Genomic DNA, 26,054 nt, shown 5'->3' on the forward strand with positions numbered 1-26,054 from the left:
TGGACCGATTAAGGATCCTAAAACGAAGAAATTTACTTGCTTGGAAAGTCAATTGCATAGATTCTTTTCAATTATTATCATGCACCTCAGGCGGAAGCATCTGACGGAATACTTTTGGATATACGTATAGTTCCTTTATAGAATTACATGCAAGCCAATCAGATGGAGAGTTAAAACTAATTAAAAATAAAACATTTATTAAACAAATGATGAATTATGTTGCACTCCATCTTCTATTATCTTCCACAGTAAAACACAAAATATAAGCAATCAGATGGAGAGCTGAAATTAACTGAGGCGCGAATGTTTTAGAACAACAAGAAACAAGAACAACGAAAAAGACAAAAACAAACTCTGATTGTCTCAGACAAAATGAATTGTTTTTGTTATCACATTCCTTTCATTATCATCTCATTCCCTTTCTTTCTCGCTCGTTCTCGTTGATATTCGAATCCGCTGCGGGTCGTCGAATGTCACAAGCTCGACTGAATAATTACGGATATTTGATTTTACCTTGCTGAATATCTGCTTATTATTCATACGAGAAATGAAAATGCATTCAAAAGTATTCAAAAACAAATATGGCTGCCTATAAACACTGAAAAAAAAGTGATTCAATATTTAACAGTGGAAAAGTCTTTCTTTGGCGGCTCGTGCACTACGGCAGGAAAAAGAATAATAATTAATTAGTAAGAAGGACGTTGTGTGTAGCTACCCCATTGTATTCTGTTATGAATTAGCTCATAAATATTTCATAAACTTATATTGATGTAAAATAATATAAAACCGCAAAGCCATTCAGACTAGAAAAGCTGCAAAACCACTCCTCGCGACACATTGAATAATTTTTTTGATATCGAACTGAAAGAAGACGATATATTTTACGTAAGTAAAAAAAAATATTTAAAACAAATTATCTAATGTTTTCAAAGTAAGTGTTATTTTCTAAATTATTTTAAACTGTAATTTGTTGAAGGTTTGATTTTTATTGGGTTTTCTTAACGGCGTTTGATCATTAATAAATATTCACAAACATGAAACTGGATTTTCTCAACTCATTTATATTCATTCGAACCTTGTAATATTTTAAAAAAACAAAAAAGAAGCACAATATTATAAAATCTGTTTATCGCTTTTTAAGATAGGTCGACGGAAGAAGTTTTTGAAAGGACACGTGTAGGAATCAACAACAAAAAGGGGAAATTATGACCAAAGCACAGTCTATTTCCTCGGCTCCAGATTTTTTCTTTATATAAGACCTTTGCCTTGATGAGCTTGACAATGAACGGTTTGATGACATTTTCCTTCCCCTTCCTCCTCTAGTGGTTACTTTCAACAGACACTTAATCCCTTCTAATAGCCCTGCCCCAAATCATACCCCCTTGACTTCCTCCTTGACAAATTCTTCAAAACGGATATCTTGTTGTCCTGTCAGATAATCGTCACATCTGTGCGAAATGAAACTCGTGGCAATGAAGGCTGAATTTTCACAAAATTTAGTTAATAAAATCTAAATGCTGTGTTGTATAATGCTACAGAAAATAGCTCACATGTGGTAAAACAACGATGCCTCACATAATATTTTTGCAAAAGGCCCTTTCCGTTTTTGAATATTCCTCGAAAACGGTATTATTTGGCCAGAACTCTACAGTACAGGTTTTCTTGGTGTAGGTGAAGTCCGAGTAACCAACGTCGGTAATAAGCTCTCTATACTATCCCCGATGCCTACATTATGAAAAAATCCGCTCCACGGTCCGAAAACTTGAAAACAATCGTGCCAACGTCAGCAAAAATTAGTACTCTTTGAGATTTTAGATCTTACCAATAAAGACCTATTGTGAAATGCTGTGAATGTTGACAAGTTAGGAGTGCGTGTTACTTTCATAGTAGACACAACTTTCTCAATTGCTTGTGGCGTGGTTTGACATTCCGTCCTCCTTTGCATTAATTTCGTCCGTGATTGAAGGTAGCCATTTATTGTTTCATTGGTAACCATTAATTCACTATTATTTCTACAAATTTTGCAGTGTTAAGCAACCTCGTCCCCAAGACTTGTTAGGCTTTTTATCGTCCGGATATAAAAAGCATAACAAGTCCTGGGGACGAGGTTGCAGTTTTAGAATTTGTTCTCACAAAACAGAAAGTAAACAAAGCTACTTGGCGTCCCGATCCTTATCTAAAGCAAAAGTAACCTCGTTTTTATGTAATGTGTTGATTTTGTACCACCACGGCTAATCATGCAAAGGGGTTATAGAAAAGCTTAGTCAGGATGTACATAAAAACAAGATTAGTTTTTGCGTGTCTGTACATTTTAGGCAGGTGGTGGCTAGTTTGTATCGGCGAAAGTAGGTCAACAATTTTTGACGCGTTCTGACATCTCCATTTCTCATGTTCATTATTTAACGCAAATACTTTTGAAGGGATTTTTGCACAACGACGATGATACCATTCATTACCCGAGCACATTGCCATAAAAAGTCTTTTGTCCTTCGCAACATCATCTTCAAAAAAGATGTCTCTGCATAAACAATGTAAGTCGTACGCTTTTGCATAAGCACGACAAAAACGAACTCTTTTGATAACTTTTGGAAATGGACTAAATCGGCCAACTTCCAGGCAATTTAACAAGTGAGCTCTCATTTGTTGTGTATCGAATGACACAGATTGTGGACTACTTCCAAGAAATTCTTCAACAGAAAATGCTACTGCAAACAGACCACAATCAATGTCATTCTATTGTTGCTGAACTGTGATATTTGTCACTTTAATACTGGCGTTGTGACAGTTCGCTATACGAGCTATTTTTTTTAAAGATTCTCTATCTTGATCTCTATTGTGCTGGCTTAAAGAATCATAAACGTATACTTCGTCATGAGCTTTTCTGATGACAGTTATCCAGTGTAGACGTTGCTCTACGTATGGTACTTGAATAAACTTATTTCGCCAGCGCAAATAGCAGGAGAAGTTTAAACCACTGTCTTCAAACCATCCACGCCACTCTGCTGCTTCATGATGACTTGAGCCAAATTAATGGTGGCGTGCGTCAATTGGCTACCCTTTAGAATTTCATCTCGGATGGTATCGTCCAGTCTACCTTGATAACGTCTTGGAGAAAGCTCGGGATGAAGAATTGGTTTAACGAACGTAATTTCGTTTTCTTCTGCATCTTCTCCGTAGCTGCTGTCAAAAATATCAAGTTAAGAATATTTTGTAAAAATAGGTAAAAACAAACACAAAAGCCTTTCATGTATTAAATAATTAGGAATAACACAAGAGTAATAATTATGTTTTATACATACTTCTCCATAGTAACTACTTCCACTTCGTTTGCTATATGAATTTCGGAAGCTTTGGGTGATATCTTTGCTTGTGCATGTGCAACTGTTTTTGTTGGCTTCTCCATATCTGAAAGGGAAGTCCGTGCCTTGTAATACTGTCGCATCATGTCTGCAGTCTTGCCCACTCTTCCAGTTTCTCGCGCGCCAAAGATGCATTACGTCATACACAACATCACATAGTACCCGCGATACAAACTAGCCACCACCTTTTAGGCATGATTATTTAACCTACATAGCATAATAAGCAAGTTAGACATTTTAAGGGATATTTTAAGGAACCGAATTCCGAATATCTTTTTGTTTTCGTCGGAAAATTTTTTTTAAATACTGAATATAAGCATTCTTTCGGTATTTAAAACAAGGCATTTATTTTAAACTCTTTCCAGTAATGAGTTTTTCTAAGATTAAACACTAAACATTTCGTTCTGATTGGTTGAAAGTTTACAACGAAATATTTCGCCTCTAAAAAGTAAAAACTATTTCGACTCTCTGGCGAAGCGAATTTTTTAAAGCAAAATCTGAACAAACAAAGCTGCGCATGCTCAGATAGATTTTGCCACAAATGCGCTTTTGATAATCCTCCTTAAGTTCTAAATTGGGGGTTAAAAATGGAAGAAAATAAAAAAAGCTGCGATATCATAATTTCCCTGTTATTAATCCATTAACTCTCCCTGTTTGACATCCCTTATTGTCTCAGCGCAAGTCGAAATTTATCTGTTAAAACCCAGAGCAAATCGCGAAGTCATTTTTTTTGCTTTATGGTAAAGCGGGATAAAGTAACCAGTCCCAGAATATCAATACACATTTTAATAACCTTGTTTCCATGACCTTGCTTTCTCTTTTTAGCTACCAGGCACGTAAAAAACCTTGGGACGAGCTTGTGATTTAAAGTTTTCAGAGGTTTCTTGACCCTGTGCAAAATTTTATTTCAGGATAGAATTCTATTTGAAACATACAATCAATCATGTTGACATCCAACGTTCCCCAGGCTTATTGCTTGATTTTTATATCGAAGCTGAGTGTTCGAATCTCCCTTGATACAAGGTTCTTATAAAGTTTAATGCCTTTTTTTATTTAGTAAAAAAAAAAAGAAATTTACATTGCAATAATTTTTAGGGTCAGAAGTTTCAGCCTTACATGCTATAAAATAAATCTGTTTCTCTCACATCTTCCAAGTAAGAATACGTGAAAACAAGATGACGTAAGGTGTAAGTAGACATGATGTCAAACACTTGGCTACTGTTTTTACTGTGTATTTAGTTGTTATTCATAACATATACAGAATGTTTGTTAAATAACTTTGTGTATAATAGCATGTAGATCATTGTTAAGGTCAAAAAAGTAACAAGAGAAAGAAGTGGGAAAAGCTTTTGAAAAATTGTTGATACACATAAACATAAAACTTAGAAAAAGGAGGTATTTGTTTTTCTTTAGTTCTTTTATTAACAACAATTCTTGTTTATTTTTGCTGAGGTTATGCATTTTAATCATTTACGTTCAAGCTTCTCCTTTGTCGCCCACAAATTAAAAGTCATATCTTTTTATAAGCCACAGCGCGTTGTAATTATGGTTGATTCACCTGCATGTGACACATATTACAATGTATTCTCCACCTTAGAGGTTAAACAATTAATTATTACATTTTTGAAAACATTGGGCGAGAAATAAAAATCTTCTCTCGTTTTTTAATTTCGTTATTTGTTAGAATGTCTTAAGAATATTTTATGTAAGCAATAAAGAGCGTTTCACGCATATTTCAATAAGTTTGTGTAACAGCGTGAATTGCATCACATCCAGGACACATTTTATATATATAAAACTAGTTGATAAGAACGTTAGGATAAGACTTTGCTAACAATTAAAAACATGTGAAGAATGTTCTCAGCCTAAATTTAACCTGAGATTATAAGAACAAAATGATTTGAGTCTAGAATTACTAAGAACCAGCATTATTTTGGAATAGTTTTTCATTCTTTATTTTAACTAGTATACGTGCGACAACTCAAAAGAACACGAAATAAGAATAAGAATATTTAAGGCTGAAAAAGTGAGAAAAAAAATCACATTCAGCCTACGTTGAAGTTTAGTTGTTTTTGTTATAAAAAAAACATGTGTTTTCTTGAACTTGTTAAATGGGCGTTAGCGGCACATAAAAGATTATTTTTTATAAAAATACTTTATTAAAACAATACTTTCTGATATCTGTAATTACTGTAATATCTGCATGATCATAAAAAGTTTGAAATTGCATTGAAATTACATTAACTACCAACTTATTATAATTTCCAGAACAAAAGCTCTACTTTTTTTAGTATCTGCGATGGAGATCTTAACAACTTTTAAGAATGAGAACTTGTAAACTTTTGTTACAAAAAAATGTTGATATATAAAAAGTTTTTTTTGTTGTTGAAATAAATTTAAAGATACAGTCTTATAAAGTGCAGAAATTCATAAGTTGAGTATACAAATTGAGTTACGTTATTTTATAATAAATTTGTTAAACTTTGTTTTTAGAAAAAAAGAGTTGACAAGAAGAGTGGAATTATGCAAACATAACCACATAGAATCTAGAGAGTTTTATACAAAGCTACAAGAAAAAGGCATAAAGAAAAGATTTTTAAAAGAAAAGAAATTGAAATGAAAAATTAAAAAGAGAAAGTTGAAAAAACAAATATACGTATATTGACAAGAATATATCTATGCTGACACGAACAACGTGGTTATTCGAATATCAAGATGGTAGCGCAGTTTGCATTTCAGACGACTCGGAGCCGCTTTATATTTATATGTTGTTTTGCAGCTTTTTTCTTCGTAATTTTCTTAGCACACCCAAGAAAGACTTTTCCAAAATCGGATGAAAACTCAATGCGTAGCTATGGTAGCGATGTGTTAAAACGCATAAAAAACTTAGAAGACCAAGTTCAACAAATTTACGATAATTTTATAAACTCTTACAGTAATGCGTTGACGAAAGCAGTCACGAAAGAAGTAAAAAAAATACCTAGTAATTCTTCTTCATTTAATTATACCCAAATCAAGGCCAGTTCATTTTGGACAGGTGTTGATACCTATGGACAGTACGAAAACTTATATGCAAATCGAAGTCGGGATCATCAAACATGCCTGGTCACACAACGAAGATGCGATCAAAAGTATAAACTTTTAATCCTTATCACTACCCACATTTCGCATATCAGTCGACGTGAAACCATTAGAAATACGTGGGGAGTCGACAAAATGAAACGCTGGAAGACTGTGTTTCTCGTCGGTCGCTCTCGAAATACGTATGACTTGCGCTTGTTGTCCAACGAGATTGACAAGCACCAAGATATAATATTAGGTGATGTTTACGAAGACTTTTACAACTTGACATCTAAAGTTCAAGCAGGATTCGAATGGTCGATACGTTATTGTAGATATAAGTATATGTTAAAAGGCGATGATGATGTTTTCATAAATTTCCCTAGGTTATTTTCATTTTTAACGTCCTCTGAAACGCCGACCAGCGAACTATACGCAGGTAACGTGCAGTACCAGGCCCACGTGTTTCGCAGTGGAAGATATGGTGTAACTAAAAACGAATTTCAAAGAAAAACATATCCGCGGTATTGCTCAGGAGGAGGGTTTATATTAACACGTGATGTGGTGGAGCGCATGATAGCGAAGTTTCCAAATGTAAAACGCATGAGTATTGATGATGCTTATATTGGGGAATTAGCCTTAAAATCAGGAATTGATGTCATGCATGAGGATAATTTTCGCATGTTTGAGGATGAAAAAGCCTGCGAGTTCAAGAGGGACACTATTGTCCATCATCCAGTCAAATCAAGAGATTGTATGGAGAAATTGTTCAAACGAAGTTTGGAGGAAACGTCTTGATATAGCGCATAATATTTTTTTTTAGCTCAGCTGTTTTTTTTTGTTTTGTTTTGTTTTAAATTGTCATAAATTCTTGTGTTGGTAAAAATTAGGATTATTTACATGGAAATGTGTTTTTTAAGCTGCTAAAAAATAATATATGACTAGAAGTTTTTCTTGTGTTTGTTCTAGTTATTTCTGACACCAAATTGTGTTTTGGCGCCATTTTACTTTTTATTTAAATCAAAATATATAACAAAAAATTGAGCACCTTGTTTTGAAAAAAATTATATATAAATTAATATGTAAAATAAAGATAAAAAATACTTTTTTGGAATTGAAACTTTACGATTCATGTGAAAATCTCTCAGCATCAATTAAGAAGACCTTCAGTGGCTTGAAATCAGATTAGATAGCGTTAAACACATTGTCAATCTCTTGAAAAAATTTTCAACTAACTCAAACATATTTATGGTCCGTTTAAGTTTGCCTTGTTGTACCAATGGACCAATTTTTGTGTTTGTGTGTTGAGGGACTTTAAAATAAGGTATTAGTTATAGCGAAGAACCATAAAAACAACAAAGAAAAACTGGAAAAAATCTTAAGTTTATAAAATAAATTATTTTGCGGACAGCTTTACTTGAAATTTATTCGGCTGAATTTAGACATGGCTTATTGGATGAGGTGGAATTAGCTGACGGTTTGTGCCTCTATAAGTAAAAATTACCAGAAACTGTAGTTAAGTTATATGTCCAAATAGTGAAAACAATTCCAAGTTATAAGATTCAAAGATGAATGAAAATTCGGTTTATATATAAAAATTTATGATTTTTTTTCTTTATATTTTCTTCTAGCAGGGAATTTTTTTTTTTTTTTTTTTGCTATTATATCATTGTATAGCTATTGCGTTCCTTTTTTACTCTTTCTTTTTTGGTATTTTTTTTATTGCGAATACAAATTGTAAACATTAGTCTTCTATTTGTTGTTGTCTTCAGAAATACCAAAGAATCATACATTTTATACCGCATTTTTTTAAAAAATATATATTTATAAGAACAACAAGGCTTGGAATGGCCGATAAATAAGAACAATGGAAATTTTTCAAAGACTGGTTATTGTTATTTCTGTGCGGGTTTTTTTTTTGTTTTTAATTACACTTCAGACTGTCTACTATTCTTTTTTTGTTCTTATTTCCTATCTATCTTCCAGCCTATTGTTGTTCTTACAAAATTGTTCTTAAATAAAAGTGTAAAACATAAAATTTTCATTTTTGCGGAGACAAGATTCAGTAATAACCTGTTATATTTTTTATTTTTATGTGATAAACGTATTGTACCAAAATTTTGCCCTGACAACCCCCTTAGCAACACTAGAATAGACTCTCGATATAACGAACCCCCGATATAACGTCATTTCGAGAGTCTACTGTATATTGCTCTTTCTCGCAAATTTAATTTGATATCGCTCTCCGTTGCCATTAACGGTTGTCTACTTTGCTTTGTGATAGTGATATATTTAGTTCTGAAAGATCAATGACGTATTGTCTGAAAATCATTTTTTAAGCAACCTAATTTAACTGACAGACATAAAACTGCATTTTGTGGGCGCGCTACTTAAAATGAAAGACATTTTACACCATCAATGACCAATTTATAGGAGTTAAAAAGAGTAAAAAAGCCATAATCATTTGAGCAAACTTTCAAGATAAGCATATTTTACATTCCTAATTGTCGTCTAATTATATCTTGAATATTTTTAGAGTATATTTCTTTTTAAAAAGGGTGTAGTGGCAAGAGGAGACATTAAAGTTGTACATATTGTACAGTGCGTAAATGCAGACGATGTTCTTATTGATTTATTATTGTGTAAGGTACACGCACAGTGAGTGGAAACTCCTACTTCTGATAGAAATTCTGAAATTTCTTAAAAAAGTTACACAGGCTACCTTCGTGATGGATATTGCTCTACTGGTTTGGCAGACCATGTAGTTTGCGCTACAGTGACCACCGATATTTGTTTTTTTTTTTGTCGAGAAATGAAGTTCAACAAATCGATACTGCTACTTCAACTCATGGAGATAAAATTTTAGGGTACAAAATTTTAAACGACATAAATTTGTACACTGTCCAATGTGAGATGCCAGTTCACTTTCTGGTTGGTTGTCTTGCTAATTTATTAAGTTATTATTTAGTTTTACACATAGAACTGTCAAGAAATAATTAGCTAAAAATCATTGGGAACATTCTGGGGCGGCCAAGGGAGTTGGGTTAGTCCTTAAATGTTGGATAGGCAAAATTAAATAAATGCGGTATTAATGAGAGCGAATCGAATAAAAAGTTTTAACCTTTAAGCATCGTTAAAGCGGCGTAGCTACAGGATGGGTTTCTGCAACCTGGTAAGACTTAAAAATCTATATTATAATTAAACACACCAGTTAGTAAAAAAATCCATAGTATGTAAAAGTAGATCATTTGAAATCCAGGAAGTTACTTTAGCTATTTTTATCGACTGGCCAGTTTTAGCAGGGATTTACCGATTTGGTCAAAGTTTTGCTATGTCAGATTTTGTCTGTATAAGGTACCTTAAGATAAAATTCATGTGGAGAAAATTTAGTGAGTGCGCCGAATTTTGTCAAAATACAATATTAAATCCACGCTTAAATTAAATATTTCACCATTCGCCGTTATTCTGACTAATCAGGCGCGGGTTTAAACAACGTTAACACGACGTAATAAAATATATCACTAAATATCACGCTACGCTGAATATAATTACAAAATTAGAAATCTCAGTGCTTTCGAATTAATACCAGGAATCCCAAATTCGGAAACCCAATTCTTTCACTGCGCGTTTTTGTCTAGATTATATAACTTAACCCTATTCGGTCCGGTGGTTTTGGAACATATTATGACCGGGGCGAATAACGTTTTACAGACTTGTCTAAATTGAATCAAACATAGCACACTTATGTACGTCACAAATGGAACAAAATGGCAAAATTAAATTTTTGCTTGCGTTGGCATATTTTCTGTGACGTCGTCAAGAGCTTGAAATTTCTATTTAACATAACTTTCGATTTTTACATGGATCGCATAAAAAATGGCCGAAAATCCGTTTTTTTTTTCGATTTTCGGGTAAAATCCTAAAAATCGGGAAATCGGATTAACTACGTGTATAAAAGATGCGGAATGATTCTTCTTGATGAAACAAAGTTATGTTGTAAGTTTCAAATTCTAAGGATAACCCTAACAAGAGTTATTTACATTTTCCCTATTATAAGGGTTTCATAGAGATTTTAGGGGTTAGTTTCGAGTAATAGCCAATATCAAAGCCTCTAAAAGGTATAGGACCTTAAAATTGGGCATGCAGGTGTCTAATAGATAATAGGGTTAAAACGTGAACTCAATCAACCGATGCTGTCCTGACCTGTTTAAGGTCAAGCAGTCTTGACTATACTTTAAAGCACCCAAACCCTGTCAGGGTTGTTTCTAGGTATAGAATGTTCTTCACTAACGGTTTGACCGTGAGACTGGATTCTAAAATACACAAACCCTGTGAAGGTTATTTCTAAATATAGCCGCATTATGATCCTCGCTTAGAATTTTGACCGTGGGACTAGATTAAACTAAGCTAAAGCTACGTGTTTGCGTTAGTAGGTGCCACTTAGCCAGCTTAAAGTGTTCTTAAAACGAATGCGTTAGTACCAGCAATGCAAACCCAGAAATAATGATTATATGTGTCACACTGATCTTCTAGCCTGCAATAAAATTAAGCTTATAAACCTTAAAATTATAGTTATTACCATATATCTGAAGCCAACCCGGAGAGGGTCAGACATTTTAGGCTTGGTGAACATTACACGCATGAACGCCTCCTAGAGCTTGCGGAATAGGTGGACACGCTTTTTACTACCCGCAAGGGTTTTAAAACGACCACGGTGAAATCCTCTGGTCAGGCATTGGTATATAGAAAGATGTCGTCGCAAGTTATGCTCAATACAGGAGCCATCGAGACCCCGGCCAACAACCGGGATCAACCTAGGTTTAAACGTGCCGATTTTGGGAGGTTTTTAGGAATTGATGATAAAAGGGCAGCACACAGAAACGTGAAAACCATACATCGCAGTGATATTATGGGGAGGGGGTGCGGCGGACGCATCCCTCAAAGAAAGTCAAAATGGACATGACGCTTTTGTAACATTAAACGACGCATAAGAGATTGTGTGTAGGTCAAAAAAGCCCAAAACTGTGGGCTTAATCAAATGGCTTGCCCGGGCAGGTGTCTTAAAACTGCAAGATATAATTACGGCCGGACCATCGAGGACAGATATATTGCTGTCGCTATACTTGAGAACGATCTAGACGATAGGGACAATCAACTCCTGGCACTCGGAGACGAGATCGAGGATAGGGATGAAAAACTTAGTGTTCTTAAGCAAGACAAATCGGAACTACGGCATAGGCATGTTCCACACCGATATCAATGTGATACCGTGCTACGCGTAGTTGATAAGAATGATACTCACGAACATGGAAAAAATGGCATTCATAAGCACTATATGATCCGACGCCAGTGTAGGCAACTCAGTGCAAGAATAAGTAAATTGGGAGAGATGTACCCCGAGATGACTGTAAAGAAACCGGAATGCGACGACACCAATGCTGTACATGCCTGGTGCCGATTCAGGGATGACAGCCTGGGTATCGAAAATTGTTACCTAAGTCACTTCACGTTACACGACGATGATACGCGGGAGCTATTTGAGGGAATGTTCGATATTGATATGTCGTAAGAGGGCGCTAATTTTTACTACTTTTGCGGGTAGTAGAAATTATGTGCAAAAGTGGGGCATCTCCCATGGGCCACCTTGGTAAAGCTTGATTCCTATCACCACTCTTTAACATGTTCTGGAGGCACCTCAACATCCTCCGGAATAAGCATCAACTCTTCTTTTAGGTAGTATATAACACGGCTACCCGCTGCTATACGGTCCAACCTATACATTTTACTACTCCAGAAAGCATCGGTGGCGCGTCTTTTTGAATCTCCATGCTCCTCCCCGGGATGCAGGAGGTATAAGTACAATCCATCCTCGCGTAGGGGGTTTTCCTCGGGATATTTCTGGCTTTGCGCAAGCGGTACATCCTGACGCACCGCCTTGTTAGGTTTTAGGTCAATCATGTCAGTCTTGGTATTGTTGAGTCCCTTCACGATGGCATACAGGTGCTTGACCCAAAGCAAATTACTGCGCATCCTGAGGCATAAATAGCTTTTCCACGAGAACATTGTTGTAGCTCTCTACAAAGGCTGTGAACGTATGATGATATTTGGTTGTAGCCTTCTTAATTTCAACCCCCCTGCCTTCCAGTAGCTTCGTTACATGCGACTTAAATTCAGAACCATTATCACATTGGAAGGTTTTAGGGTAGTGTAAAGGTCCTGCTTTGTGGATGTCCTTCAACATATCCGCGACTTCGCTGGCTTTCTTCGTTCTTAGAGGCCTAGCCACCTTGTAACGTGAAGTCACGTCAATGCCTATCAGAATATACTTGTAGGTGCTACCATACAACCGATCATGGGGCATGTATAACAGATCAAATTGATGCATTTCATTGGGCCTCGTAACGATGGAATGGGGGTAGTAAATACCCTTGATGTTCCTCAACCACAAGAGTTGCCTACTCAACCAATGAGTTAATAGTTTTTTGGATAGACCACTCTCCTTTGCGAGTAAGTTGATGGCTTTGCGGCTGGTCCACAGGTGTTTCGGCATATAGTAAATTTGGCTTAGCTTTTAAGCCTCTTCTTCGGTAACGATATGTGATGCTTTTGACATGTCTTTATTATACATGTTAAAAACGCGATCTTACAGATACTTGTAAGCCACGAACCCTAACAGAGATAAGGAGCCAAAGAAAAACGTTAACTCACCATCATGTTACTGCTTCGAGGGTGTGTAAAAATCCTTCAACTTAGGGGCTTTTTTGTCCGAAGCAATGTAATACTGATACATGTCATCGTCCAATTCTCTCAGACTTTTACCTGCCTTGAGCTGCATCTCCCTCTGCTCATTGAATCAGTCAAATTTAGCCTGCCTTTTACGTATCCACTCTGCTTGGGCTTCGTTAAGGTTTTCAACGGCCTCGTCATGTCTTTTCCGTTCCGCCTTGCCATGCCCTGCTAGTTTACTGAATAGAAAATTGGTTCCTGCGAAGGCTAGTGCATTTCTTGCAGCCCCAGCGACGATTACAGATATCGTTGTCATCTTTATTCAATACTTCACATCATCAAGCCTACCACCAAGTATGTTCATTTGAGCGTCTTGAAAGATGTATACAAACACGTAAAATCCCCAGTTTCATCGGACTTCTTGATCATATAGAGTGTTATCCCATCGCTCGAACGTTGTAGGGACCTTCCGCTACCATGTAGGATATCGTCGTGAGTGGCCGGGAAGTCCACAAATAGAGCGCATCTCTCGTTGAAGAATTGGCCAATCGTGACGTTAGAGTCGTGGGCACCGAAAATGTTAACAAGCTGTTCCAAATGATTTTGGGAAGCATCGCATGTAACTATCACTCATTAGGCTTCCCTTCGACAGTGACACTGATCTTTTCAATCTTCGGATTGTAGAAAAATTCATTGATACTAGCATAGGGCTTAACTTTTCCGGGGCTTATGAAGAGTAGCAATACACCTTTCAAGGACTTGGCAGGAGTATCACTTGGAGGTTGTAGCTGGTATCTGTTTTTTTCATCATGACTACTTTGCTACCTTCATGAGTGATTTTGTCAAACTCTAGTTTAATATTTGTAATCTTATAGGCAGCATCGGCCACCTTTGCCGCCGTGCTCCCCGAGGCTGCTGTACCCCCATCCTTGATGAGGTAACTTTATGGTAGGTATGGCAAATTGCAGCCTATCATGGAATTCCGCCGGATAAAAAGGCAAATCTCGGGTCAGTTCAAATATTTTTCTCAGTGGTATACAGAACGTATTACCATAGGCCGCAAAGATGGCCTTCTCTTCATTCGTCCCTACATGTTCGCAGGCTTTGACTTGCAGGGCCCTTATGTTCCCGTCATTAGAATTTATGCCTTCGTGGATGAGGTTGTTGTCCCTATCAAATTTAGGCAGCCAGAGGTTCCGGTACACTGCCAGGATGTTATAATCCGATATATTCTGGACCTCTTTGCCATTCAACGTAATGCGTAGATTTTTTATCAGGCTTTTGCCAATGTTGCTGACAATGGTACGCTTTGTATTGGTTCCTGTTAACGTTAGGTCGGATAAGAGCTTGAGACTGCCTGAAAAAACGACATCTTTCTGGGACATGTTTGGCGCGTCAACATAGAGGTCTTCATTATGATTGATCGTGCTTGGTATGTGGCTAATCTGAACCCGTTGTTTACAGCCTTTGAGGCCAAAAAGCTAGTGAAAAGGTAGTGAGTCTTTTTGTCATCTATTATAAGCAAAAGATTGGCCTGCATGTTGCACCTTATGTTGTACTCAGATTGCCGTTGTATATTGATCTTCTTCCACATTACGTACAATACGTTTACCGCAACGTCCGTGTTATTCTTTTCAAACTTGGATTTGGGCAAACATCATATCTAGCACATTGTCTACGTCGCTACCCTGGAATACTGAGGCCATATTACTATGGAAGACCTTTTTCACCTCAATGTACTCATCGTTTGCCCCCTCTATATTTGGCTTCTTCCACATAATCCATAGTGACAATTGTACCTTTGCCGACCCCATTTCTTCTACCTGCCCCTCAACCGAGGTTTTCACGTTTGGTCGCACCATCCCTATATACCCGTCAACGTCGACCCCTCCTATACGGGGAATGCAAAAACTTGGGAAGGTCCTGTGGAGAGCATGTTTATGTTCCTGAAGTGTAAAATTTTGCCCCGTTGGATTGTAGGGATTTTGGATGTCTTCAATATAGTCTTCCTCGGCCTCTTTTTCTACCTCGTCGTGAAGTGTAGGCCTTGTGTTGGCTGCCCAGTTATATAAATACATCATCGCACCTTTGATGGTCGCATATGTTCTCTTGACCTCCTCTCTTATTAGTTTGGGGACAGCGTCCACAAGCTAATTACGATTTTTCGACAGCTCCTGTTTCTCGAAGACGTCCATGTCAGATTGGGTGCAATACCCAGTTATGCCACTCCCTGATTGTATAGTTGGACCGACCTTCGCCATCTCCTTCCTCTCGAAGATATCCATATCCCCCGGTGGTATAGGCTTAGCTGGTTGTTTAGGTGGCCTCCAAGCATACTGCGGTACATCCTCCGATAGAGCAACTAATTCGGCTTTACGTAGCTTGTAATACCCCGTAAGTCCACGAACTTTTGCGATATCACGTAATTGTTTCACGGTGTGTGTGTTCATTCTTAATTGTAAGAATTTTAACGCCGTCAGAGGATTTCGTATTGCTCGAAACTAACACAGTTATTCCCCTCCTTACTGCGCATGCGTTGATTTTTGATGACGTCACTGCGTACGAGCACGCGACTGTGCTAGAATTTTACTCCTTTTGTATGATTTTATGACGTCATTGATTATTAGGGAATTACCCCTACTCAGCACCGCCTATTAGGGACTTTACCCCTTGAATTCCATATCTCAATATGGTATGGTAGCGTAGGGTACTGGATTTGTTGTGACGTCACTGACTGACGTCACATTTCCCATCTCTACAACCTAGACGTAATTAAAAAAATTAAAATCGATTGGCTCCTTATTAACGATAATTTAGTTCCAACTTTTTTTCGTGTAATATTTTCATTTTAAGATTGTTGAATTTATAACTTTTTTTTATTTTTGTGCATAGCTTACATTTATATTATTTTTATTCTAAAAATATAATATAAGTTCTTGTTATTATATTTCACTAAAAGAATATTAGCATGCCACAGATGAATTTAACGTTTAAGTATATATTGAAAAGATTGTTAAATAAATGATTTGTAACCTCAATTTTATAACCCCGAAGGAATTGAAATTATTTCAAGAAGCTTATCACTAATTAATGGCACTGAACACGAAAGAAATATAGGACAAAAACACAGGCTTTCAAGTTAGTTGCAGGTAATAATTTTGTATGTTTAATATGGATATCTACATGTCAATATGGAATTTCAAGAACGAAATTTTAATGTTGTTAAATTTTTAATTTTTTACAGTAATGCGGAGATCTATTTACGTACGCTTAAACAAACCGTCATCTCAAATTACATGTTTGAATATTTGCATGCAAACATCTTATAAACAAAAACATTAACGTATCTGTAATCTCTACCTTGCTTTACAATTAAAATAACAACATGGCACCATCAATGTTTGAGAAGAAATTGAGAAACACAATTCTTATGGTAATATATGCTTTTTCATTATGGTGTGTTTTTTATACTGTTCAATTTCACACGAAAATTAATTTATTTGATGATGCCAGAAACAAAACAACCGATTTTTATTTCCGATTGGACAATTTGGAAAGCGAGGTTAATCGTATTGGATTTATCATAAGTGCAGAAAAGAATTCCTCAGATACGTTAAAACTAGAAGAAAACAAAGGAAAGCTGTCTGGCAACCAAAAAGAAGATGCACATACAAGTAACTTAATGTCAACAAATTTGATTTCCCAAACACAATGCAAACATGAATATATCGTTCTTATATTGATCCCAACTCAGATAATTATGTTCCAAAGGCGCGAAAATATCCGCCATGCTTGGGCAAGTGATTATAGACAGCGTTGGAAGACCTTATTTATTCTTGAACCGACCGAAAATCGACACGAAATGGAGCTTTTATCAAATGAAATCGCTAAATATGATGACATTATAATTAGCAAAAACTATGAAAACCCTTGCAAGTTAACAAGTCAAATTCGAACTGGACTGGAATGGGCTTTCCGTTTTTGCAAGTTTAAATACCTTCTTAAAATTGAAGACTATGTGTTTCTTAACGTTCCAAGACTTTTTGAATTAATATCAAGTAATGAAGTGCCTAAAAAAGAACTATACGCCGGAAGTGTGATGTTTAAAGATCCGGTTGATCCTACTAAACGACGAATTCTCACTAAGCAAGGGTTGAAATCAAAGCTATTTCCTAGGTACTGTGGAGGTCCAGGTTATCTTCTGACAAGAGATACTGTTGAACACATGATCAATCAATTATCACGTGTTAAAAATATACCTAATGCAAACGCTTACGTTGGCTATCTGGCGTTAAAATCAGGAATTGATCCAATACATTTAGATACGTTTGAAAAAATTAAAGAAACCAATACATGTGATTATAATGGGAGGGTAATTCTGTATCACCCAGTAAAGTCTAATGAATGCATGGATAAACTTTTTAGAGCTAGTGTCCATGATAGAATCTCTTAAGGATAATGTTCTAAAGTTTTTAGAAGTAATGGGAGATTTTAGCTTGTTTTTGCGTGTTTTGTTTGCACTTGAAGGTATTTTAAGCCATCAGATTGCGTGTTGTATTGTCAAATTTCTTATTTCCATTTTTTTTGTTGTCAAATAACTTTTGCCAAAAGTTTTTATATTTATCGCATTACGATAAAGTTTATTGAATCTAACACTTGAGAAGTTGTGTATCATATTTATAAATAAATTAACGACACGAATGTGATAAATAGAAAATAATTTTTTAATGACTGGCGTATTTTTTCATGTGCTTTTGTACGAAAAAATCGTTTTAAATTTATGCTCAATTTAAATATTAGACAAGATTTTAAGCGATTTAATTAGTTTTCCAAGCTTTTGGCCGTTTCCGTGATTAGCATTAGTAATATAACAAAGTTTTAAAGAGTTTTTATACAGCTAGTTATATATAATAACTAGGGGCGGATCCAGTGTAAGTCAGCGCCGTCACGCAACCGACAAAAATTTTGCTCGAGGATTAAAAAACATAGTGTACAGTAGTCCCTCCGCCCAGCGACTTAACTTCATGGATTTTTTTCTTCTGTGACTGGGTTGGTGGATACGGCAAAAAGCGACTGACTTGCGATCAATTTTCATGCAATTTAATTGACTAGTTTGCTGAAATAACTGATACCCTGATTGGTTTACAAAAAACTAACAACTTTGTTCCATGGAATTCGAAGTAGTGCACAGCATGTATTTCCCAATAATTATTGATTTTTTTGTAATTAATACCGTTTAGTTTGTATTTCGGACTAAACTAAGGCAATTAAGAGAGTTTTTTAGGACCAAACGAAAGTAATCCATAGCTTTTTGGACCAAATGAAAGCAATCAAGAGCCCTTTGGACCAAACGAAAGCAATCAAGAGCTTTTTAGACCAAATGTAAGCATGATAGACTAATAAGTAACAGGCATATTTTTATCTTTGTATTATAAGACATGGTGACTCACAACATGTGTGCTGCCATAATTTTTCAAAGTTAATACATTAAATCAAGTCTCTATGTCAGAAATATATTTACAGTTGCTTATAGATAATAGAACAATATGTACCTAGATAACTTGCTAGAAATTTCAACACAGAGGCTTATTTCTTAAAGTTGTTGTTGTTGACGAAAAAAATAGAGATTTCTGCAATCGCTTTGTGATAAGATAATACTTTCTTATTCTTTTGTTTTCTCAAACATTTATTGGTAATGTTTAATAAAAACATTACTTAACTTTGAAAATTCTATTTTCATACTATGTTATTACATTTTTGACTTTTTTGAAATAGCCACCCGTAGACTGATAAAAACTTTCTGCAGATCTTAAATAGCTTACTACTAGGATATATTATCTTAGGACTTTTGATGTTACTACAAGTGTGCGAATTTATAAAAAAAATTTAATAATTCCAAACTGATTAGTCAAAGTGGCAATTATTATATGGGTAGTATAAAAAAGCATAGCTACTTTCCGCTAACGTGCTGCAACATTCCACCCTGAGGTATATAGATAGTACGAGTTCTGTTTTAGTTTCTCACTATGAAAAACATTAAGTCATTTGATTTTTTTTTATCATTTCATCATACACATAAGAATGTCTCTTTGTACAATTAAACTGGTGTAACACAATAGAATTTGTGGGGAATGAAGCTGTTTTTACTTGTACTGATTAGACTTGTTTTAGTTTGTTTTGCTAGACTAGAAAAACCCTCTGATGCTCGCCTGATCTCAATGGGCTAAAAATTGCATTTTTTTTATTTCGTGTTGGGACAGAATGACTTCTCATAGTAAAGTAATCTTTTAAATCTTTTTTAATTGATTCTTTAAAACATTTCAAAACAAAAATAACGGAGTGATTCTCGATTTGTTTACGTAAGTCAGAAACTTGCTGTTTTGCAAATTTTTTTAGCACAGTTTTTTATCGATAACAACTTAGATTGTTGTCCGCAGTTCGATGAAAGGTTATTGATACAGTTATAAAGTAATGCAGGTAATATCTTGGTGGAGTAAATTTTATACACGTATTCAGGAGGTTTACTACCGCAAAAGGCAGACAGTACGAAAAGTTAAATTGAAGATTGCTTGTGTTAGCGGTTGAAATTATCCCACATGTTCAATATGTTGTATATTCTAGTTGCCATGTATTTATAATTCGTTGTAGACATTATTTTTTCGGAGTTATACAAAATATCGGGTAGATCAGGACATTTAGAAAGTCCTTTGTTTGTTCCAAGTAACTTAAATTCCGATTTTTCTTTTTTCAAATTTATGAGCTCATTTCCTGTAAAATAACGTGATATTGACTGAAGAACTTCATTTAGGTTCCGTTGAATACATTAATAACTGAAATTTTCAGCGTAAAATGCTTCGGCAAAAAAACTTTTGGACAAGTTTAGTAAAGTCAAAAAATGTTTAGGTAAGTCTTTTGAACGAGTTTTAACCAAATTTCAAAAGTAACGATTATGGAAAATGACACAAAAAGAAGGCTAACAGCATTTATATTGCAGGGGCGGATCCAGACTTTTTTCAGACTTAGCTTGGAGGAAAGAATACGGAAAATTCTTTCCTCCAAGGACTTAGTCAAAATATTGCTGCTGCGCAGCAATATTTGGACTAAGTCTTGAATTTAGCAGCTGGGGGTCCTGGGGGCGCTGTAAGCCCCCCAGGTGAGGTCAGAATCTTTCGCCAATTTAAGCTTTGCGGGTACAAAAATCGCCGAAAATTGTCTTCCGATTTATCTAGTTATTAATTTGTATATTGCCACGCCCATCTATTTTACTTGATGAAGATCAGTTAAAAATTTTATTTTGTTATGAAGGTATTGTTACGTTCCCCTTAATCCAGGTTGCAACTTTCTTAAACTAAAGTCGCATTTTCCTATTTCAGCATTCAAAAAGCAGAAAATTGCCCTTCTTAAATCTTCTTTTAAAGTTCAAACGAAACTTAAGTTTAGCCCTATGAATAAAGAAATATATCTGAACAAATACATGGGTTGACGTGTATGTATCATATCACATGTATGTATATTTCATCTTCATTATCCTGATCTTTCCTTATTCTTATTGTTTTTGTTATGATTGAGTTTTATTTTGATGTCCATGGCTGGTGTGATCATTTGATTCACCTAGTCATGCTGATGAAGCCTGATATTGGCAGAAACAGCAAGAGTTTATAAATATTAAAATATATTCACAATTGTCTCAGTTTATTGTAGTTAATCCCTGTTAATTTTAGTGCTTTTATCTATCTAAAATAAGACGTGTAAAACGGAGAGTTGATTCTTATAAAAAATGTTCTTGGAGATTTTCTTATAGCTTAGCGTTTCTTCTCTTCAATTTTATTAATAACTAGATAAATCGGAAGACAATTTTCGGCGATTTTTGTACCCGCAAAGCTTAATATAGCGAAAGTTTCTAAGGCTTCGTCCCAGACCCCACTTAGTCCAAATATTGCTGCTGCGCAGCAATATTTTGACTAAGCCTTGAAAAAGTCTGGATCCGCCCCTGTACACGGTAAGTTTTTTTTTATTTTACATTTAAACGGTCCGTGTAAACTTACCGGGTATTTTAGCCTTTAGGATTATTCTTAGATAGAACTTGAAACTTACAACACAACTTTATTTTTTAAAGGGAAATGTAAAGTTTGAAGACATGATTATTTTGAATTCCTGCTTTTATTGTATGTAACCCTAAAAGGTTTTCAGCAATTTTGGAAATTTTCATGCAAATTATGTAAACACCGAAAAATAGGCTTAATAGCTTTTTGTTTGGCTGTCAGAAACTTTAAACAAAATGTTAAAATTCATTCTATATTTAAAGTGATTGAATTTTATAAACATTTCGATAATTTTTTGACGATTTCAATAAGGCCCGTGGAAAAATCCACTTAGGCGGGATAACAGAGAAAAACAACCGTCATTTAAATTTTGCTGACGTCAGCACTGACCCGTTAAAACCCAAAAAAATTTTATTTAGAAATTTGTATTCCTGTTGCCTTCATCGTAAAGATCTTGAAACGCTGATCAACAAAATGTATAGGATCCGGTATCTTTGACAAACGGTTGCAAAGATATTGGGATTTGAAGGTTTTTGATAACGTCATCAACCCGTCTATTCCGAAACTGATTCAGGGACCCAGGTTTAGGAAACTTACCCAAATTGGTCCCAGGGTGGTCCCTAGTTACCCACTGGCGTATTATTATATAGACTAGTCGATAAAGCCCGTGGAAAAATTCACTTAGGCAAAAGAACAATGGAAAAGTAGGTTGTTTTAGACTTTTTTACTGACGTCAGCAGTAGAGATACAAAAAACATTTGGTAAAAATTAGTTCATTCGTTGCCTGTAGTATGTAGAGGTTGAAATGCTGGTCAAATAATGTATAAAATCATTTTGATGAACGATTAAGGAGATATGAAGTGTTTAAAATTTTGCTGGACGTCAGCGAAGACCTGCGAAAAGACGAAAATTATTTTTTTAGAAATTTGCATACCCGTTGCCTTTATCGTATAGATCTTGGAACGCTGAGCAAGAAAATGTATGACATCAGGTACTTTTGACAAACGGTTGCAGAGATAATAAGGTTTAAAGGTTTTTTGATGACGTCATCAACCCGTCCATTCTGAAACGGATTCGGGGACCCAGGTTTGGGAAACTTACCCAAATTGGTCCCAGGTGGTCCCTAGTTACCCACGCGGTAAAATATCATTGACGTCACCACCTCGTTTTCAAGTTATTTGGCCTCAAAGTTTTAAGTGCACTATAACGGCTTCATTAATTTAATATAGGATATTGACGTTAAAGTGGTGTTATTGACGTCGCGCCGTAGCGTCAGAAAATTTAACATATTAGACATGCATTTTTGGGAAAATCAAAGGAAAATAAACACATCCACTTTGCCTGTCACAGACACACAGACAGACACACTTAGCGTATTATTATATAGACTAGTCGATAAAGCCCGTGGAAAAATCCACTGAGGCAGAATAAAAATTTTGATGACGTCAGCAACCCATCCACAAAAAAAAATCAGAACTGTGTTTCCACGTTGCCTCTATTGTGTAGAGCTTAAACTGCTGATCAAGAAAATGTATATGATCATGTGCTTTTGATGAGCGGTTAATGAGATATAAGGGTTTTAAAATTTTGCTGACGTCAGCAATGGCCAGTCAAACCCCCAAAACTTTTTTTTAGAAATTTGTATACCTGTTGCCTTCATCGTATAGATCTTGAAACGCTGATTAAGAAAATGTATAGTATCCTATGTTTTTGACAAACGCCTAAGGAGATTTAAGGGCTTTAAAATTTTGCTGACGTCAGCAAAGTCCCTATCAAAAAGTTCCAAAAAAAATTTCTTCACAAATTCGTACACCCGTTGCATTCATCATATAGATCTTGAAATGCTGATCAAGAAAATGTATAGGAACATGAACTTTTGACAAACGGTTGCAGAAATATTGGGATTTGAAGGCTTTGTGATGACGTCATCAACCCGTCCATTCCGAAACGGATTCGGGGATCCAGGTTTGGGAAACTTACCCAAATTGGTCCCAGGTGGCCCCTAGTTACCCACGCGGTGAAAAATCATTGACGTCACCACCTCGTCTCCAAGTTATTTGGCCTCAAAGTTTTAAGTGCACTGTAACGGCTTCATTAATTTAATATAGGATATTGACGTTAAAGTGGTGTTATTGACGTCGCGCCGTAGCGTCAGAAAATTTAACATATTAGACATGCATTTTTCGGTTACTTCAAAGAAAATTTCGGTAAGATTAAAGGAAAATGAACATATCCACTTTGCCTGTTACAGACACACGGAACTGGCGTATTATTATATAGACTAGTCGATAAGGCCCGTGGAAAAATCCACTTAGGCAGAAGGACAATGGAAAAGTAGGTTGTTTTAGATTTTTTGCTGACGTCAGCAGTGCAATTACAAAAATATTTGGCGAAATTTAGTTTATTTGTTGCCTGTACTATGCAGATGTTAAAACGCTGACCAAGAAAATGTATATGATCATATCTTTTTGATAAGCAGTTAATGAGACATAAGGGTTTTAACATTTTGCTGATGTCAGCAATGGCCAGTCAAACCCCCCAAATTTTTTTTTTAGAAATTTGTATACCTGCTGCCTTCATTGTATAGGTCTTGAAACGATGATCAAGAAAATGTATAGGATCATATATCTTTGACAAACGGTTGCAGAGATATTGGGGTTTAAAGGTTTTTTGATGACGTCATTAACCCGTCCATTCCGAAACGGATTGGGGAACCAGGTTTTGGAAAATTACCCAAATTGGTCTCAGGTGGTCCCTAGTTACCCACGCGGTGAAAAATCATTGACGTCACCACCTCGTTTCCAAGTTATTTGGCCTCAAAGTTTTAAGTGCACTGTAACGGCTTCAATAATTTAATATAGGATATTGACGTTAAAGTAATATTATTGACGTCGCGCCGTAACGTCAGAAAATTTAACATATTGGATATGCATTTTTCGGCAACATCAAAGGAAAATGACGACATCCACTTTGCCTGTTACAGACACACGGAACTGGCGTATTATTATATAGACTAGTCGATGGCCCGTGGAAAAATCCACGGGTCCGCCTATCCTTTTTATACCACTTAAACGCGTCTCGCATTTGGCTTACCCCGGTGTCAAAACGCCGGGGTAGGCCAAAGTCAAGGTGTGACCTGACGTTGAACACTCTGTGGAGCGCTTAATAAGAGCCGTAAACTGTGCCACACGACCAGGTGGAGCACTTTAGTACAGGTATACAGTATGTCGTAAATTAAGTGAAGCGCATACACCATTATAGTCTTGCGACTGTAACATATTTTTCAAAAAACATTTCCCGCAACGATAGCTGAAATAAAAACACAGTTTGCAAACAACAGTCGGTACCCCATCATAGCAAAAACAATAAGTCAATATTTTTTTATTTTGCGGAATAAGTTTTTGTGAAAGTTAAAAAATTTATCGTGACACTGGGCTAAGCGCTTACTACAGTTAAACCGTGTTGCACAGGCGTATAGGAATAATACGCCTTTGGAAATAACTTTCACAGACTCTGTTTAAAAAAACACAACAGGGCTGAGCGGTTAGTCCAAGTAAACATTGTTGCACATCCGTACAGACGTGATTACCGAGAAAGTTTAAAAATGAATTGTCACATTGGGTTGACCCCTTAGTACAGGAAAACCACGTTGTACATGCGTATAGGCGTAACAGCCTTTTCTAAAAACAACAGTATGTTGTTAACACTGGGCTAACCGCTTAGTATAGTAAAACAGAGTTGAACAGGCGTATACGCGTAATACCCCTTTCCAAAAAAACTTCATTGCAACATCGGTTTTAATGAAAACACAGGGAACAGCCTGTCATTACCGGTTCAGCAAAAATAATCTGTCAGTCATTTTATTTGCACAAAAAGTTTTCAGGAAAAAATAAAAACAGATGTAGGTACCTAGCTAACTGCACTTAGCATAACACTTTTTGTTTAAGAATATTGTTGTAGCCAAACTGCATTTTTATACTTTCACTTTTTAGCCAAAGATAGGAGCTAGCTAAATGGCTACAGTCTCAACACAAAAATAAATGTTGGGTAGGATAAAAGCTGTTATACCATACAGAATAGTAATAAGTAAGGTTCTAGCTAGCTAGCCTCCAAAATCTTCGTTCCTAGCCAAAAATCCAAAACTGGCACGTTTAAGATCTGTACGTGACTAAAAACGTGACAATGTATTTATCTTAACATTTTAGAACATACAAAAAAACAATATTACGAAAATAAAAAGCTTATAGTACACAAAAATTGAAACAGACTTACAAACAGCACTGAGCCACCATTACTTTAAAAACAAAAATGGCCATCATGTTTCGGTCCTCATGTTTCTTCGTTGGCATGCCCAGGCCGCGAAAGTCTTGGATTGGTTTTTTAAACAATCAAGTGTTTTGATTGGTGTATTATGTGCGAGCGGTCAAAACAAAGTCAGTAAAACTATCAGTAAACTGTCCCATTTGTTTTCTGTAGCTTCTGAGCGAAAACGGCGATTGAGGTCACGGGGGTAATTATTATTAAAAATGGCGTATTAAAATAATGCATTCATTTTTATCACTAAATTTACTTTTCTTACTTATGGCAATAAATTAAAGTAATTAAATTAATTAAGGTAATAAATTAATTTCTTGAGTTTAGTTCAATTAATTATAAAGTTTTTCATTAAACAACCCCCTGTTTTCTAAAAATTCGCGGAAAGATCAAAGGAATATCAGTAACCCTTTTGAACAGACAGACAGACGACGGCTATTATTATAGAGATTTTAGATTACGCTGTTTTAACCCTATTCATTCCGTGGGGGGGTGGGGGGGGTGGAGGCGGGTATTGGCTATTGCTCGAAACTACCCCTAAAAATCTGTATGA

The 26,054-nt window shown here is 35.8% G+C and overlaps 3 protein-coding genes across 6 annotated transcripts; 2 read left to right on the forward strand and 1 right to left on the reverse strand.

Annotated features, from left to right (window-relative positions):
- Nucleotides 1–353: 353 nt before the first annotated feature.
- Nucleotides 354–25,877, reverse strand: LOC130621422 (uncharacterized). 2 transcript variants are annotated; one of them, XM_057436705.1, is made up of 3 exons: nucleotides 25,460–25,877; nucleotides 3,300–3,566; nucleotides 354–3,180 (listed from the first exon to the last, which is right to left on the reverse strand). In XM_057436705.1, the coding sequence occupies exons 2-3, from the start codon at nucleotides 3,443–3,445 to the stop codon at nucleotides 2,967–2,969; spliced, it is 360 nt and encodes a 119-aa protein (XP_057292688.1). In that variant the 5' UTR covers nucleotides 3,446–3,566; nucleotides 25,460–25,877; the 3' UTR covers nucleotides 354–2,966. The 2 variants fall into 2 exon arrangements, with proteins under 2 accessions (XP_057292688.1, XP_057292689.1); XM_057436706.1 differs by lacking the exon at nucleotides 25,460–25,877 and having other exon boundaries at nucleotides 354–3,177; nucleotides 3,300–4,130.
- LOC130621420 (N-acetyllactosaminide beta-1,3-N-acetylglucosaminyltransferase 4-like) lies at nucleotides 777–7,372 on the forward strand. 3 transcript variants are annotated; one of them, XM_057436702.1, is made up of 2 exons: nucleotides 777–885; nucleotides 5,853–7,372. In XM_057436702.1, the coding sequence occupies exon 2, from the start codon at nucleotides 6,075–6,077 to the stop codon at nucleotides 7,215–7,217; it is 1,143 nt and encodes a 380-aa protein (XP_057292685.1). In that variant the 5' UTR covers nucleotides 777–885; nucleotides 5,853–6,074; the 3' UTR covers nucleotides 7,218–7,372. The 3 variants fall into 3 exon arrangements, with proteins under 3 accessions (XP_057292685.1, XP_057292686.1, XP_057292684.1); XM_057436703.1 differs by lacking the exon at nucleotides 777–885 and adding an exon at nucleotides 914–931; XM_057436701.1 differs by lacking the exon at nucleotides 777–885 and adding an exon at nucleotides 4,441–4,754.
- LOC130621421 (N-acetyllactosaminide beta-1,3-N-acetylglucosaminyltransferase 4-like) lies at nucleotides 16,050–17,867 on the forward strand. The gene is made up of 2 exons (XM_057436704.1): nucleotides 16,050–16,294; nucleotides 16,390–17,867. The coding sequence occupies exon 2, from the start codon at nucleotides 16,531–16,533 to the stop codon at nucleotides 17,596–17,598; it is 1,068 nt and encodes a 355-aa protein (XP_057292687.1). The 5' UTR covers nucleotides 16,050–16,294; nucleotides 16,390–16,530; the 3' UTR covers nucleotides 17,599–17,867.
- Nucleotides 25,878–26,054: the final 177 nt, after the last annotated feature.

This window comes from Hydractinia symbiolongicarpus, chromosome 12 (assembly GCF_029227915.1).
Source record: "Hydractinia symbiolongicarpus strain clone_291-10 chromosome 12, HSymV2.1, whole genome shotgun sequence".
Taxonomy (NCBI): domain Eukaryota; kingdom Metazoa; phylum Cnidaria; class Hydrozoa; order Anthoathecata; family Hydractiniidae; genus Hydractinia; species Hydractinia symbiolongicarpus.